Source organism: Bufo bufo, chromosome 7, assembly GCF_905171765.1.
Source record: "Bufo bufo chromosome 7, aBufBuf1.1, whole genome shotgun sequence".
Classification (NCBI taxonomy): domain Eukaryota; kingdom Metazoa; phylum Chordata; class Amphibia; order Anura; family Bufonidae; genus Bufo; species Bufo bufo.
In genome coordinates, this window is record NC_053395.1 from 124,712,097 (window position 1) to 124,730,754 (window position 18,658).

General features: G+C 41.7%; 1 protein-coding gene across 1 annotated transcript in view; it reads right to left on the minus strand.

The window, feature by feature from the left end:
- The window catches only part of LOC121008785 (carboxypeptidase O-like), a 121,500-nt gene extending 104,588 nt beyond the window's left edge, over nucleotides 1-16,912 (minus strand). Inside the window, exon 1 of the mRNA XM_040441479.1 lies at nucleotides 16,794-16,912. Coding sequence (XP_040297413.1) covers nucleotides 16,794-16,894 — 101 coding nt within the window. The 5' untranslated portion in view covers nucleotides 16,895-16,912. The remainder of the gene's footprint in view (nucleotides 1-16,793) is intronic.
- Nucleotides 16,913-18,658: the final 1,746 nt, after the last annotated feature.

The following is an 18,658-nucleotide window of genomic DNA, read 5'->3' on the forward strand; positions in this document are numbered from 1 at the left end:
CATCACTCATTTCTTCCAACTGATGTGTAAATAACTCCTCTGACAGATCAAGTGAAGCAGCTGTGGTGCTAGTGTTGGTAGTGGCGGCAGGCGGGCGAGTGGTAACTTTAGAGGTGCCCAAAGCTGAGCTGGAGGAGGATGGTGCGTCAAGGTTCCGAGCGGAAACTGTAGAAGATTGGGTGTCCTGTGTTAGCCAGTCAACTATGTCCTCAGAACTTTTCGAGTTCAGGGTACGTGGCCTCTGAACACTGGGCATTATTCTAGGGCCAAAGGAAATCACAGCACCACGACCACGACGGCCTCTGGGGGTTTGGCCTGCCTCTGCATGTCATTTTTTTTTTCGATTAGTGGTAATATGCGTGCAAGCTACTGTGACACCAGATATGAGTGGTGGGCACTGGCAGTAGTGGGCACAGTACACGCTGTGGGCCTGAAACACACGCTTGCAGGCAACTGCAATTATATTACAGTGAATTTTTTTTTTACTGCTTTAAATGCAAGCTACTGTGACACCAGATATGAGTGGTGGCATTGGGCACTGGCAGTAGTGGGCAGAGTACATGCTGTGGGCCTGAAACACACGCTTGCAGGCAACTGCAATTATATTACAGTGAAAAAATGTTTTACTGTTTTAAATGCAAGCTAGATATGAGTAGTGGGCACAGTACACGCTGTGGGCCTGAATCACACGCTTGCAGGCAACTGCAATTATATTACAGTGAATTTTTTTTTTACTGTTTTAAATTCAATCTACTGTGACACCAGATATGAGTAGTGGGCACAGTACACACTGTGGGCCTGAAACACACGCTTGCAGGCAACTGCAATTATATTACAGTGAAGATTTTTTTTTACTGTTTTAAATGCAAGCTACTGTGACACTAGATATGAGTAGTGGGCACAGTACACGCTGTGGGCCTGACACACACGCTGGCAGGCAACTGCAATTATATTACAGAGAAAAAGAAAGAAAAAAAAGCAGACTGATGTACTAGCCATAAAAAGGGCTTTTTGGGGTGCTGTCAGGATGCTGTCCTTACAGCAGATCAGATGAGTCTTTGAGGACTGGAGTGGACACAGAACACTGGCCTAGCTAACGATTTCCCTATTAAATCAGCAGAAGCTGCACTGTTCCTGCTCTCACTAACACTGCAGCTTCCGAATGAATCTAAGATGGATGCTGTCCTTGCTTTTTGATAGGAGGTGGGAGGGTCTGGGAGGGAGGGTATGCTGCTGATTGGCTGGAATGTGTCTGCTGACTGTGAGGTACAGGGTCAAAGTTTGCTCAATGATGATGTATAGAGGGCGGACCGAACATCGCATATGTTCGCCCGCCGCGGCGAACGCGAACAAGCTATGTTCGCCGGGAACTGTTCGCCGGCGAATAGTTCGGGACATCTCTAGTGATAGCATCAGTCTGCATGTCTCTGACAATAGAATAGAGGAAATAGAGAAAAAAGATACACCTGATGGCGCCAAACTACTAGCGGATAATATAGCTGTATGATAAAATCACATGTAAATAGATGCCCCTTACCAATAAATAGTAAGATAATCAATAATCGGTGACCATATGATAGAACTATCCACCACCCGGTTCCGTTGTCCAATCTAATATAGAATACATAAAACCATATAAATTACTTAAAAAACATAAAAGACAGGTGGGAAACGCCACACTCACTTCACCAGGGAGGGGTGCTGTGGGATAAAGCTCAAGATACCCACAACAACCTCCTCCCTCGCCTGGCTCGCTCGTAGGGTTAGTGGAATATACGGCAGTCCAACGCACTGTACTTCTGGTATAATCCTTTAATAAGATAAGTCAGGTGTAGCTCAACGCGTTTCGGGGGATAACAGACCCCTTCCTCAGGAGCAAGGTTCAGTAAAAATATTAACAGATTCTCTTAATATTTTTACTGAACCTTGCTCCTGAGGAAGGGGTATGTTATCCCCCGAAACGCGTTGAGCTACACCTGACTTATCTTATTAAAGGATTATACCAGAAGTACAGTGCGTTGGACTGGCGTATATTCCACTAACCCTACGAGCGAGACAGGCGAGGGAGGAGGTTGTTGTGGGTGTCTTGAGCTTTATCCCACAGCACCCCTCCCTGGTGAAATGAGTGTGGTGTTTCCCACCTGTCTTTTATGTTTTTTAAGTAATTTATATGGTTTTATGTATGCTATATTAGATTGGACAACGGAACCGGTTGGTGGATTGTTCTACCATATGGTCACCGATTATTGATTATCTTACTATTAATTGGTAAGGGGCATCTATTTACATATATTTTATCATACAGCTATTTTATCCGCTAGTAGTTTGGTGCCATCAGGTGTATCTTTTTTCTCTATTTCCTCTATTCTATTGTCACTATATAGCGTTTCTGCTTATAGTTTAACACCTTCGGCTGCCTTACTCTTTTTCGGCTTCTGTTTTTTTATTATATGCCCTACTATAGGACATGTTCTCTCATTTGTAATACATCTATATCCACTCTGGCCTTTACCCTATATCCTATTTCTCCCTCCATAGGAGTACAGGATTAACCCTCTTCTTTTTTTCCTAACCCCGATGTCCCTGACAGGAACCAATTAGAGACACAAGAGAGTCATTATAGAGTCTTGCAGGGATAGGTCATTGTGAAGAATATATATTTAGTTAGATTGAATTGCTAGGTAGATGTCAGGTTTTTACCATTAAAGATTCCATATATTGTATACTGTGTGTCTTACAATGAGGGCAGCTGGAGCTATTCATAACTTCATGTGTTGCTTTGCAAATGTCATTTAAAAGAGACAGTATTCTTTTTTCTCTCTGCATGAGCAAGCCTTTTTTGTCCATAATCCTTTGCAAAGTTTCCACAGTTCATAAATGTTTATAGACATTTTTCACCAACAGCATATTTTTGCTGCATACACTGCACAATTGAGCTTTTTTTTTACTCCAAAATCTGTTGCAAATTTTCTACTGTAATAAGTGCACAATTAATTGTATTTTAGTCGGTCAATACCAGTGTATAGTGTGTTCGCAGTCAGAGGACATTTAATTGGGCCTATATTTCTTACAAAAAACCTGTTGCAATATGGTAACAGCCAGAGGACTTCTAATTAGGCCTGTATTTTATTTCCAAACGCCTGTTGCAATTTTTCTACTGCATACTTCTACTTAAGTATACCGTTAAGAATATTCTACTCCACCAATATCCGTGTGTAGTATGTTTTCATTCAGGGGACGTCCAATTAGGCCAGTATTTTATTTGCAAAAACCTGTCGCAATTTTTTTTTTTTACCATTTACCATAAGTGTACAAATAAACATATTTTCCAGCATCACAGACAGCACATAGTTTGGTTGCATATTGTGTCTAATTGTGCCTGTTTTTCACAACAATTGTTTAAATATAATTACAACAATTCTATTTAGCACAGGCTAGTGTCCCTAACCTGACATACTAGTCTGTTGGTGCAGGCTGAAAAGCTCTGTCAGACCTACAGTAAGTGCATCTATTAGGAGTGGTAATGTGGGGTCTTGTAGTCCTTTTTATCCAGGATGCTTGCCATTATTTTATTGGACTCTGTCCACATGCAAAAAAGTTTTTTTTTAAATAATGAGAAATGTCTGCCATTAAAGTATCAAAGTTGTGTACCTGACTGAATGTATATTGTAATGTATTCTGAATTCATTTTTCCAAAAAGGTAATGAAAATAGTCTTCAAAAAAATTGTCTTCCAAAAAGTCCATGTATGAGCTGTGTGTCTGACTTGTCATATAATGCACTGGACTTTCTCCAATTAAAATTTTTCTTTCAAATTTTTTTTTGCAAATTGTCCTCCAAAAAATCTGTATGCATTCATTACATTCCAAATCATTTCCAAATCCTCTGTCTGCAAGCCCTGCAGGCAGAGTATAAGACATGTCTTAGTCACAAATGTAGGGACTATGAAAAGAACTTGTTGTAGGTGTATTCAAGGTTAGTTTTTAGACTTTTGCTGTGCGTTAGTGTTGAGTGAGCATGCTCGGCCGAATACCTGTTTGGCTCGAGCATCGCTATGCTCAGCACATGGCGGTACTCGGCCGAGTACCGCATGTGCTCGAGTGCCATGCTAGAGTCTCCTCCCCGCACGTTTCGTGGCTGCTAAGCAGCCAATAAACGTGCAGGTAAGTACTGCCATCACTGTAATGCCAGTAGTCATGGTGGCAACTGGCATTACAGTGATTGGCTGGCCGAAACGCGTCATCAGGTGCTATATAGCACCCGATGACGCGGGTTCGGCTCACTGTGAGTCAGGGAGAGCTGCGCTTAGGAAGGGACAGATAGTGTAGGGAGTGTGATAGCAATATATTCGATAGAAAAACGTTTCAAAGACCCAAAAGTCCTTTTAAGGACTATTGTGTGTGGTGGCAGGTTGGCAGCAATATAGTTTAGCCAGTGAATTTTTTTCCCCTATACTTTACAATACTTTTTCGATAGAGGGTCTCTGCAGTGACTTGTGACCTCTGTGCTGAAATACCTTCTGTGTGTCAGGGCCAGATATTCGGAAAAATATTGCTGACAACAAATATATATTTTTGTTCCATAATTTATCCACACTTTGCCTATAAACGTTGTCTGCAGTGAATTGTCACTTCTGCGCTGCAATAGCGTGTGTCAGGGCAAGATATTGGGAAAAATATTAGCGAAAACTATTACTGTATTTTCCCGCGTATAAGACTTCTTTTTAACACATGAAAATGTTCTCAAAAGTCAGGTGTCGTCTTATATACCGGTATACGGTGTGCTGAAACTTAAGATCGTCTTAAAGATAGGGAGGGCTGGGCAGGCAGGGAGAGCTGACACACCCAATCCAAGCAGGCTTGGTATGCAGAGTGCACAGAAAATACCGGTACATCGCTTGCCGTGATTGTCTGGTTGTTGTATACTGGGTTGGATTGGCGATTCGGAGGGAAGGCAAGGGGAAGCAGGAACATCTGCATTTCAGCCAATTCTAATGTTGGAACGGCGAATCTCTAATGAAGTTTGGTGTACATCTTATCCATAATTTATCCACACTTTGCCTATAAATGGTGTCTGCAGTGAATTGTCACATCTGCACTGCAATAGCGTGTCAGGGCCAGATATTGTGAAAAATATTGCTGACAACAAATATATTTTTTCCATAATTTATCCACACTTTGCCAGCTCACCTCCAGGCCCAAACCTAAAATCTTTTACAGGGTCAGCTCGCCTGCAGGCCCGCAACTCAAAACTTTTACAGGGTCAGCTCAGCTGCAGGCCTGCCACTCACTGTGAATGAGGCCCTCCTTTATATGATATACAGGTTGTATCAGAGTGCCTCTTCCTTGTAATTTTTGGCAGCACTTGCACTTTATATACAGGTAAATATACAGGAAATAATGTTTTCAATTAATTTTTCCTGTAAAAATTGAATTTTTATTTTGGTTTTGTGCGTAAAATCTTAATTAGATTGTGAGCCTGGTGATCAGTTTAGGGCCTTTTAAGCAGCATCAGCAGCAGCATGGTGATAAAAATGAGTGGCAAAGTGGCATTATGTGGAGATGGCAGCATGAGGAGGCCACATAGTGGCACAATGACTGAGTCTGCATAAAAGACTAAGGTTGGTTTCACACGGGCGTTGCGGAAAAATGTGCGTTGCGGGAACACCCGCGATTTTTCCGCACGAGTGCAAAACATTGTAATGCGTTTTGCACTTGCGTGAGAAAAATCGTGCGTGTTTGGTACCCAAACCCGAACTTCTTCACAGAAGTTCGGGCTTGGGATCGGTGTTCTGTGGATTGTATTATTTTCCCTTATAACATGGTTATAAGGGAAAATAATAGCATTCTGATTACAGAATGCAAAGTAAAATAGCACTGGAGGGGTTAAAAAAAAATAAAAAATTATTTAACTCCCCTTAATCCACTTGCTCGCGTAGCCCGGCATCTCCTTGTGTCTCCTTTGATGAAGGACCTGTGATGACGTCACTCCGGTCATCACAAGGTACGTCACATGATCTTTTACCATGGATCATGGTAAAAGGCCACCACCCATAATGTTTTAGATGGTCAGATCAGCAGGCCCTTGCTCCTAATGTTTATGAGGGTCACCAGCAGGCCATCAATCATAATTTTTAAAGGGTGTGTATGATGCTCTCCTTTATGTGTAACTAAGAGTGTATCAGAGTGCCTCTTCCTTGTAATTTTTGGCACCACTTGCACTTTATATACAAGTAAATATTCAGGAAAGAATGTTTTCTATACATTTTCCTCTAAAATCGATTTTTTTTTTCCCCTTGGTTTTCTGCAAATTGTCATTATGTAAAAATTGCATACTATTTGGACAACATAGTTCGCGGTAGCGACCAGCAAGTCCAAGATGCATCCATACATCCTCCCCATGCTGTTTCAGAACCATTTAGGTGGTGTTACCAACAATTTCTGACATTTTCTTATGAACCAGGCACCCTCCCCTCTTCAGAGCAGGGGGTACCTGGTTTAATGCTCGGGTTCTCCCATTGACTTCCATTATACTCGGGTGCTCGGTCGCGCACCCGAATATCACGATGTGTTCGGCCTGAGCACCCGAGCACTACGGTGCTCTATCAACACTACTTTGCGTATCTGTGCCAAATATATGAGAATAGTGCATGGGCAATAAAAATTTGGCCCGAGTGTTAAGTAGTTTCTCCGATTTCAGTGAAAGCACACCTGTAGGGGATGCCTGGTATGGAGTTGCAACTTTTTTGTGACTTTTGAAAAAGTCGCTCTTCATAAGTATGACCAAATTGTAATTTCATTCTCAGTGTAAACACCATAAATAGTAGTCTGAATTCTAGGGCAGGGCATCTCCACTCAGTTCAGTTTTTGCCTTTTTTTTTGTCAAAATGGAAATATAAGTGTACAAAATGTGTTTTTTAATCTCCACACAGTTCAATTTTTTGGGGCGAAAATAGCAATATATATTGGGTCCATAAATATTGGGACATCGACACAATTCTAACATTTTCGGCTCTATACACCACCACAATGGATTTGAAATGACACACACAAGATGTGCTTTAACTGCAGACTGTCAGCTTTAATTTGAGGTTATTTACATCCAAATCAGGTGAACGGTGTAGGAATTACAACAGTTTGCATATGTGCCTCCCACTTGTTAAGGAACCAAAAGTAATGGGACAGAATAATAATCATAAATCAAACTTTCACTTTTTAATACTTAGTTGCAAATCCTTTGCAGTCAATTACAGCCTGAAGTCTGGAAAGCATAGACATCACCAGACGCTGGGTTTCATTCCTGGCGATGCTCTGCCAGGCCTCTATTGCAACTGTCTTCAGTTCCTGCTTGTTCTTGGGGCATTTTCCCTTCAGTTTTGTCTTCCGCAAGTGAAATGCATGCACAATCGTATTCAGGTCAGGTGATTGACTTGGCCATTGCATAACATTCCACTTATTTCCCTTAAAAAACTCTTTGGTTGCTTTTGCAGTATGCTTTGGGTCATTGTCCATCTGCACTGTGAAGCGCCGTCCAGTGAGTTCTGAAGAATTTGGCTGAATATGAGCAGATAATATTGCCCGAAACACTTCAGAATTCATCCTGCTGCTTTTGTCAGCAGTCACATCATCAATAAATACAAGAGAACCAGTTCCATTGGCAGCCATACATGCCCACGCCATGACACTACCACCACCATGCTTCACGGATGAGGTGGTATGCTTAGGATCATGAATAGTTCCTTTCCTTCTCCATACTGTTCTCTTCCCATCACTTTGGTATAAGTTGATCTTGGTCTCATCTGTCCATAGGATGTTGTTCCAGAACTGTGAAGGCTTTTTTAGATGTCGTTTGACAAACTCTAATCTGGCCTTCCTGTTTTTGAGGCTCAGCAATGGTTTACATCTTGTGGTGAACCCTCTGTATTCACTCTGGTGAAGTCTTCTCTTGATTGTTGACTTTGACACACATACACCTACCTCCTGGAGAGTGTTCTTGATCTGGCCAACTGTTGTGAAGGGTGTTTTCTTCACCAGGGAAATAATTCTTCGGTCATCCACCAGAGTTGTTTTCCGCGGTCTTCCGGGTCTTTTGGTGTTTCTGAGCTCACCGGTGCGTTTCTTCTTTTTAAGAATATTCCAAACAGTTGTTTTGACCACGCCTAATGTTTTTGCTATATCTCTGATGGGTTTATTTTGCTTTTTCAGCCTAATGATGGCTTGCTTCACTGATAGTGACAGCTCTTTGGATCTTATCTTGAGAGTTGACAGCAACAGATTCCAAATGCAAATATCACACTTTAAATGAACTCTGGACCTTTTATCTGCTCGTTGTAATTGGGATAATGGGATAATGAGGGAATAACACACACCTGGCCATGGAACAGCTGAGAAGCCAATTGTCCCATTTACTTTTGGTTCCTTAACAAGTGGGTGGCACATATGCAAACTGTTGTAATTCCTACAGTGTTCACCTGATTTGGATGTAAATACCCTCAATTTAAAGCTGACGGTCTGCAGTTAAAGCACATCTTGTTCATTTCATTTCAAATCCAATTGTGGTGGTGTATAGGCCAAAAATCCAATTGTGGTGGTGTATAGAGCCAAAAATGTTAGAATTGTGTCGATGACCCAATATTTATGGACCTGACTGTACATGTACAATCCAGAGGGTATCATTTTAAATCTCTGAGTGAAAACACATAACATAGTAGGCCGAAGTCTGTGACAGGGCATCTCCACATATTGTTAGTGGGAAATAATTTTCTAGCATGTTGACAACTTGTGTTTTACACCAAAGAAAGCTTTTTTCAGAATCTGTATATTTAAAGAACATACAATATTAGGCCCAAGTCTGCTAGTGGTGCCGATTTCCAAAGTAAATTGTCAGTAGCAGTGTCATTACTGAGAAAGGAAAATACATTTTATTGCGCTTCATACATTGACTGTAAAATCTCAGGAATACGGAAGGGTTCCAAACAAAAGACCCATGGTTAGGTATTGTCCTACCAGACCCAAACTTTGGGTAGTAGCAGCACCATCTATTTGCCCAGAAATAGTAGTAGTATTAAACCACAGTTTTCCCTGGCTTCAGAAAGGCGCAATATTATCATTGAGTAGAAAGAAGATGATATTGTGAATGGGATGGCCCACTCCTTCTCTGTCACAGCAGGATGACCTGGAAGTTACTTCTGAGTTTGACACTGTGCCTTGGAGCCCAGGGGTCACAGCATTCCTCCTGCTCTTCCTCCTTGCAGCCCAAGAAAAGCCTTTCAGCGAAGTCCTCTCAAGTCTTCACTGCCCCTTTCTAATGGTGCGCATTCTTTTTTCCCTAGGAAGAGGCAGTAAAACCCCACTGTACCCTACGGTAGATAATCAAGAAATTAGAAGACTAGAGTAGAAGTCCTAGAAGACTAGAGGGTGTTATATACCAATTTACAGGGCAATTGTAGCCACTTTGGTTTGGGATGAATCGATTTGGGTCTGAACCCAACTTGTCAAAAAATTCAGCGAATTGGAAGGGAACTATATCTCAAAATGTTCACTAATCTCGACTGCGGTGCTTGAAAAAATTCCCCTGTTATGGGTTTCTAACAAATAAATCGGCATCACTGGCTCACATGGGAAAATACATTTTACAGTTGTGTGCCTGACCTAACATACATTGTTTTGGACTCTATCCAATTGCAATTTGTTTTCAAATATTTTTTTTTTAGTGTCTTTCTTGTCCTCAAAAAATTATTAAAATTGTCTTCCATTTTAATGCCTTCACCAGCTGCTTAAAAAATGTCTTTCTTGTCCTCAAAAAATTGATGCTTCAAAATTTCTGCAGCAGAAAATATGCATTTTTTTCCCCATATTTCTGCATATGGTTCTTTTTTGTTGCTGAGTTTGTTCCTAAAATATTATAGATTAGACTCAGATTTGACTGGTTGTACTGGAAGGGATTATATCCATTAGGAAATCTGTTATATAAATAGACACGCTGCAGATTTGATATCTGCACCGCAGGTCAGTTTCATCTGCAGAATTTTATTGCCACTTGTGAATAAGAATTTCTAAAAAGTTTACTCACTTTACCTTTGCTGTACAATGCTTCAGATTTGATGCAGGAAAATCCATGATGGGAAATCTGGACCGCTGCTCACACTGTCATGTGTATATGGTCTGTAAATTCCTTGTCTTCACCAAATTACTAATAATTTTCTCACCTTCCAAGTAATCTATTCTCTTCAGTGTGCTCCTATATGCCAAAACATCACTGTCTGCAAGCTCTTCTTTGTCTAATTGAGCTTTTTCCCCCCCAAAATTGTCTTGTCTTCCATTATTTCTCCAAAAACATGTCTGCATTGTGCTCTCTTTGGTGGAGAATGTAGGCTGGTCCTAGAGACTATTGGTGCATGCCTTCCTGGACATGTGGAGCCACTGTTAAGGCCAGGAACAGGAACAATACTTGTCTTTCACTGCCCACTGGGTCAATGATTTGGGTGGCAGAAGTGACACTGCAATGGTCCTATTGACACCTCCATTTTTTTGCCAGTCTGGTTTTCTCACCAGGCGTTATCCTCCTGCACCTCTAAATTGGCATCCACCTGCACCTCTAAATTGGCATCCTCCCATTCCCATAGGGCAGAGTGTTGCTTCCACTCTTGCTCCATCCTTTCATATGTGTAAACTGAATCGTTGCCATACCATCTTAGAAATAATGAGCTTGGGCAAGAGAAGCCACACAGCTAATTTTCATCAAGCAACACATTTTTCACTGTATGTTTCCCTGCCAGCTACAACTGGGCAAGGTGGTGCGTAAGGACAACTGCAGCATCAACAATGTCATCCCCCTAGTATTTATATTAGTGTAAATACTCACAATGATGCAGCAAGAGATGGTGAAGCAAGAAAAGCTTCCACATCTTGTCTACCATCATGTCCAGGTAGCTGTTGGGGACTGTATGGATGAAGTTCCATGGAGAGGTAGTGGAGGAGGATAAGGATGAGGAGCTATTGCTAGAGGAAGAAGGGTAGCAGGAGGAGAAGTTGTTGGTGCAGGAGTTCAAGTCTGATGATGATGATGACACCGACTATGACTATTCATCGCAGTGTGTGACAGAACCTGATAGAACTTGGTCATCAATCACACGGGAGGACATGGCAAGCTACATGGTGACTAGTGGATAGCCATGATTTTAGACCCTCACTGTTACAGAAAAATGGAGAAATGTTTTCCTGATGCTGAAAGGGAGGGGAAATTGTATTACCAGGATATGCTTTGTAAACAGCTTGCCATAGAAGCCTTCTGCATGTCGGAGACCCCTCTCTGCTACCCCCTGCTGTCACCAACCTTCTGCCATGCTTGCTATGACAACTAGCAAAATCCAAAGCTGCAGCACCAATAGAAGCCAATTCAGTTTAGTGAACACAATGAAGCAGATCTTGCAAATTCCATTCCAAACTAGTTTACTATTAGTGTATTGTCTTGTACAGAGTACTGTCAGAGAGTGTATTCAGTGTGGAAGGTTGCTTCGCCACAGCCAAGCAGACAAAATTGTAGCATGCAGCAATAGCAGTTACTATTTATTGCCAGTCTAATCATGCTACAGCTTCTGTCTATGCCTATCCATCATATTTCATACTGTATTTCTGCTACTACTGGTGCCACCACCATAGCTGCTTCTCCCCCTGTGCCACTTCTACTGACCCTACACAGCTACACATCTCTGGTCCATGAGGTTTCATATTGTATTGATGCTGTAACTGCTGCTAGTGCTGCCACTGCTATTACCCTTACACAGCCACACTACCCCTGCTTTGTCTGTCAGGTCCCATACTATACTGCTGCAGCTATTATTGCCATGACTGCTACCACTATGCAGTTGCATATCTACTGCCTTGTCTGTTAGGTTCTATACTGCGCTGCTATTTTTGCCACTACAAGTAACCATACACAGCTGCACATCTCCTTGTCTGTGAGGCTCCACATCCACACCGTACTGCTATTGCTCCTAAAAAAGGAGAATTTTTGGATGCTAGTACAGAAGAAACCACTGCTTCATCGAATCCTACTGTGTATAAGCATGGGTAGGTCTCTGCACCATTAAGACATAAGTTTTGGACAGCTTGTTAAGAACAAACCACTATGACATTATTTACTATAATTTAGTGTGTGTGTGTGGAGGGGGGTAGAAAAAAAAACTGAAAGACAAAAGAAAAAATATGAGTTCTAGAAGACATCAGTTTGCAGGCCAATTACAGAATTTTTTTTTGTAGAATCGAGTGGGACCCAAATAAAATTTTTTAACTGATTTGTTAGAATCCGACCCAAAACTGCTTTCAACTTTAATGTAAATAAAGATTTTTATTATTTTTATTATTTATAAAGGGCAGAAACCCTTCAATCTCCGCCACCCATACCCACACCAAACACTATCATGAGAGAGGGAAATGAGAGGGACATAAGAAAAAAAAAAAAGAAAAAAAATCTATTAAACTAAATGAGAAATAAAAGAAATACATTATTTCCTTAATTTTTCCATATCAGTCATCAAAATAAATTTCCTCATGGAAAATAAACATTCAAAAATGCCTAGTTTTATGCCATCATAAAAAGGAAAGACAATGGAGGTAATTTTCCATACCCCCTGCGCAATATAGCTGGTACCAAAAAGTGTGGCACACACTGCTTTTGTGTAAAATTTTGCAATTTTTAGGTTTCCATTTTTCAAAGCAGCGAATGGTGCAGAGCCAGTGTAGTTGGCCCATCACATTCATTATGATCTAGTCCAGGAAACAGGCATAGATTATATTGGAAATCTACACCTGCTCCCTTGCCAGTGTAGATTTCCGCTTTGAAGCATGACCAATACAGATGCGCCACAACTGTTATGAGGCATGCTCCTCCTTATAATTGTGGCGCATCTGATGCAAGCAGAGGAGATGTTAAAGGGAACCTATCACCGGGATTTTGTGTATAGAGCTGAGGACATGGGTTGCTAGATGGCCGCTAGCACATCAGCAATACCCAGTCCCCATAGCTCTGTGTTCTTTTATTGTGTAAAAAAAAAAACAGATTTGATCCATATGCAAATTAACCTGAGATGAGTCCTGTCCCTGACTCATCTCACATACAGGACTCATCTCAGAATAATTTGCATATGTATAAAAAAAATTTTTTTTACACAATAAAAGCACACAGAGCTATGGGGACTGGGTATTGCGGATGTGCTAGCGGCCATCTAGCAACCCATGTCCTCAGCTCTATACACAAAATCCCGGTGACTGGTTCCCTTTAAGACCGTGGCCGATCTGATATTAATGAGCTATCCAGAGTACAGGTTGTCAGTATTATAACACTGCACAACCCCTTTAAGTGATAACATTGGCTATATCCATATATAATTATGAATTGTGGATTCCAATATTCCTGTTATGGTACAACCACACAGTGCGGTAGTGGTGCATTTGGGGCCTGGCCATTCTGCAATTGAGTACTGCACAGCTGTAATCAGAAGGGTTAATTTCATGTCTCTCCCTACCAACGAATGCAGCTAACAGATACTGTATACTGAAACTTTTTATCAGTTCTGCCTTGCATGGATGGCACTGGGCCGCATACCAATTTGTTAAAGTTTAGAGCATGCATGGTTCTTCTACACCTGTACACTGCGTGCAGAATTATTAGGCAAATTAGTATTTTGACCACATCATCCTCTTTATGCATGTTGTCTTACTCCAAGCTGTATAGGCTCGAAAGCCTACTACCAATTAAGCATATTAGGTGATGTGCATCTCTGTAATGAGAAGGGGTGTGGCCTAATGACATCAACACCCTATATTAGGTGTGCATAATTATTAGGCAACTTCCTTTCCTTTGGCAAAATGGGTCAAAAGAAGGACTTGACAGGCTCAGAAAAGTCAGAAATAGTGAGATATCTTGCAGAGGGAAGCAGCACTCTTAAAATTGCAAAGCTTCTGAAGCGTGATCATCGAACAATCAAGCGTTTCATTCAAAATAGTCAACAGGGTCGCAAGAAGCGTGTGGAAAAACCAAGGCGCAAAATAACTGCCCATGAACTGAGAAAAGTCAAGCGTGCAGCTGCCAAGATGCCACTTGCCACCAGTTTGGCCATATTTCAGAGCTGCAACATCACTGGAGTGCTCAAAAGCACAAGGTGTGCAATACTCAGAGACATGGCCAAGGTAAGAAAGGCTGAAAGACGACCACCACTGAACAAGACACACAAGCTGAAACGTCAAGACTGGGCCAAGAAATATCTCAAGACTGATTTTTCTAAGTTTTTATGGACTGATGAAATGAGAGTGAGTCTTGATGGGCCAGATGGATGGGCCCGTGGCTGGATTGGTAAAGGGCAGAGAGCTCCAGTCCGACTCAGACGCCAGCAAGGTGGAGGTGGAGTACTGGTTTGGGCTGGTATCATCAAAGATGAGCTTGTGGGGCCTTTTCGGGTTGAGGATGGAGTCAAGCTCAACTCCCAGTCCTACTGCCAGTTTCTGGAAGACACCTTCTTCAAGCAGTGGTACAGGAAGAAGTCTGCATCCTTCAAGAAAAACATGATTTTCATGCAGGACAATGCTCCATCACACGCGTCCAAGTACTCCACAGCGTGGCTGGCAAGAAAGGGTATAAAAGAAGAAAATCTAATGACATGGCCTCCTTGTTCACCTGATCTGAACCCCATTGAGAACCTGTGGTCCATCATCAAATGTGAGATTTACAAGGAGGGAAAACAGTACACCTCTCTGAACAGTGTCTGGGAGGCTGTGGTTGCTGCTGCACGCAATTTTGATGGTGAACAGATCAAAACACTGACAGAATCCATGGATGGCAGACTTTTGAGTGTCCTTGCAAAGAAAGGTGGCTATATTGGTCACTGATTTGTTTTTGTTTTGTTTTTGAATGTCAGAAATGTATATTTGTGAATGTTGAGATGTTATATTGGTTTCACTGGTAAAAATAAATAATTGAAATGGGTATATATTTGTTTTTTGTTAAGTTGCCTAATAATTATGCACAGTAATAGTCACCTGCACACACAGATATCCCCCTAAAATAGCTAAAACTAAAAACAAACTAAAAACTACTTCCAAAAATATTCAGCTTTGATATTAATGAGTTTTTTGGGTTCATTGAGAACATGGTTGTTGTTCAATAATAAAATTAATCCTCAAAAATACAACTTGCCTAATAATTCTGCACTCCCTGTATACCAGGGCTCTTAGGAGTTTTACATTTTACAGGGGTAAATTCTGACGGTAGAGAAGAGTAGGAGGGCAGGGGGGTAAAAAACAGTCTGAGCTGCGTCATCAAGCAGCATTTGGATTCAGACGTCTGCTGGGTTCACTATTGTTTTTGAACATCAGATACAACTCTCCAGGATAAGGCCTCCTGCACATGAACGTGTGCTGCCCGTTGCCGTACTGCGAACCGCATTTGCGGATCCGCATTGCACTGGCGCCGTTCCGTGGGCATTCCGCATTTACTTCAATGGGTCCACAAATCCGGAGATGCGGAATGGTGCAGAACGGAAGCACGAAATGGAACCCTACGGAAGCACTACGGAGTGCTGCTGTGGGGTTTTGTCCCGTACTTCCATTCTGCAAAAGGATAGAACATGTCCTATCTTTTTGCGGAACTGCCCCACGGCTGCCCCACTGTTGGTGTTCGTGCATTGCAGCCCGCAATTTGCGCAATTTGCTACAGGGCGCACGTGTGCAGGAGGCCTAAAGATACCAAGATTGTACTAATCTAAGGATCAATCGAAGTGACTTCCTTACTTCTGTATGTTTGCTTTATCATTATAATCAATTTGTAATCATCACTTTAGCACATTATTTACTCTTTTGCTTTATTCGCATATTATTCTCAATGTTTTCACTGCATTTGGCGTGGCATTCCTTCTTAATCGTTACCTCTCTGAACTCTCCTTTAAACAACAGCCAATAAGGCCGCACCTACCTTATTTAACTAATGAAGACTGCACTGTGAAGCCGGTCTGCTTTATTAATGGATGTGCTGTATTGAAGGTCCCATTAAAAATGTAGACCAGCAATATAGTCTGGTCTTAACTAGTTAAACAAGAGGCAGCCGCGTGCAAGAAATCTAGCCGTTTTGGATTTCTTGCGACTCCCGCGGCCATCCCATTCATTTCCATTGGATCACATCTGCTCAGCAATCCTGGCTGCTAGTCCCTGTAGCCCTAGCCTTAATGTGGTCTGCTTTCTACTCTCTAAAACAGATATAATACTATGAAACAATTAAGTGATACCCAAACGGTAAATTGTCCCATCTCATTAATATGGAATATGGGGACATTTATGATTTTGTGTTGTTAAGATGTAACAAGTGATTTAGCATGCAACATTTTGTGAAAGTTGGTTACAGATAGTAAATGTGCAATAATCTAGGTCTAATCTCACTTTCACGGCCGATGAACACAGCCGTGGCCATTTTTGTGGTCCTCAAATTGTGGATCCGAATTTTGTCCTGCCCTCTATAGAACAGTCCTATCCTTGTCTGTAAAATGGACAAGAATAGGACATGTTCTATTTTTTTGCGGGTGCAATGGAAAGGACATACTGATATGGACAGCACACGGTGTGCCGTCTGCATCTTTTGTGGCACCATTGAAATTTGACCAAATCTAGAAAAAAACGCTGTAATCTGCATGACATGTGTCATTTTTAAGCCAGAAAACTGACATATCTGATATGATAAATTACGGTTTCTCTTCGTTATCCTGCTTTTAAATAGCAGGATTAATACACAGTTGTTTAATGTACATACTTAAATGGTATATGCTGTTGAACAAGGTTTTCCTTCATCTTCTGCACATAGACCGATTGGACACGGATATGTGCTTCTCCTCCAGGATATATGTCTTGCATGATATCTGGCTTCCACAGATCAAGCTAGATAAATATAACATTTTAAAACATGTTAGAAAATAGTTGTATAAATCTAGTCATATAAATACCGTATATCTATAGATGCTTACTACAGTATGCAGGACATATTGCATGAAGCTGGTCTATGATATCTTGTGTTAGGTAGCCCTCCTCTATAAGGCCTCTTGCACACGGCCGTATTGCGGCCGTTTCGCGCACTGGGGACTGCAATTTGCGGTCCACAATGCACAGACCCCATCTATGCGGCAGCCGCGCTGGATCCAGACCCATTAAACTTAAATGGGTCCATAATCCGTCCGCACCATAAAAAATTAGAACAACTTCAAATTTTTTTGCGGTCCGGAGGCACGGACAGAAACACAATAGAAGCACTCTGTAGTGCTTCGGTGGGGTTCCATGCCTCCGTTCTGCACCGCAGCTCTCAGGATTACGGACCCATTCAAGTGAATGGATCCGCATCTGTGATGCGGGGAGCACATGGCCAGAGCCTGCATATTGCGGACCCGCTGTTTGGAGGCCGCAATACAAGCCACTGCTGTGTGCATGAGGCCTAATACTGAGACAGCTACCTAACTGCATGGATCTGATTTAACTACGTTTTTACACACTCCATACAGTATATCAGAAATAGGAACAAAAGGAGTCTTGGAAGCACAGGGAAGCTTCATTTTGAATATAATTTTCGCACTTTAAAGTGAAGTTAAGATTTGTTAACATTTTTTCATAAGCTTCCTTCCCACATAGTTTTTCTTTACAATTTTTTTTCTTTTGTAGCTTATGTTTTTCCCAGAAGCATCTATTTAACAGTAGAAAAACACCAGGGGGAAAAAACACACCAAAAAAAAAAACACACCTAAATGCCTATAAAAATGCTATGAAAATGCACTCGAAAGTCATGCCTTTTTTTTTTTCAAGAAAAACAAAATGTGTTTACAGAAGCTTTGTAGAGCTTCCTGCAGTCTTTATAAGTAGAGATGTCGCGAACATAAAATTATCCGTTCGCTAACGGCGAACGCGAATTTCCTCAAATGTTCGCGAACGGGCGAACCGCCATAGCCTTCAATAGGCAGGCGAATTTTAAAACCCACAGGGACTCTTTCTGGCCACAATAGTGATGGAAAAGTTGTTTCAAGGGGACTAACACCTGGACTGTGGCATGCCGGAGGGGGATCCATGGCAAAACTCCCATGGAAAATTACATAGTTGACGCAGAGTCTGGTTTTAATCCATAAAGGGCATAAATCACCTAACATTCCTAAATTGTTTGGAATAACGTGCTTTAAAACATCAGGTATGATGTTGTATCGATCAGGTAGTGTAAGGGTTACGCCCGCTTCACAGTGACAGACCAAACTCCCCGTTTAACGCACCGCAAACAACCGCAAACAGTCCATTTGCACAACCGCAAACTCCCCATTTGCACAAGGTTGGATACCAAGCTAGCCATGTCCCGTTCCTTGTCCTCACTGATGTCATTGAAGGTCTCTTCCTCCACCCAGCCACGTACAACACCAAGGGTCCCCGAAAGGTGACAACAAGCCCCCTGGGACGCCTGCTGTGTTTGGTCTTCCACCTCCTCAAAGCCACCTTCCTCCTCTGACTCCTCTTCTTCAGACTCCTCTCTCTGCGTTGCCTCTCTCTGCGTTATTATAACGTGTGTTAAGTAGTACTATTCCTATCAGTTTAATCCCTGTTACGTCCACTAGTATTATTATTATTATTATTATTATTATTATAATAAGG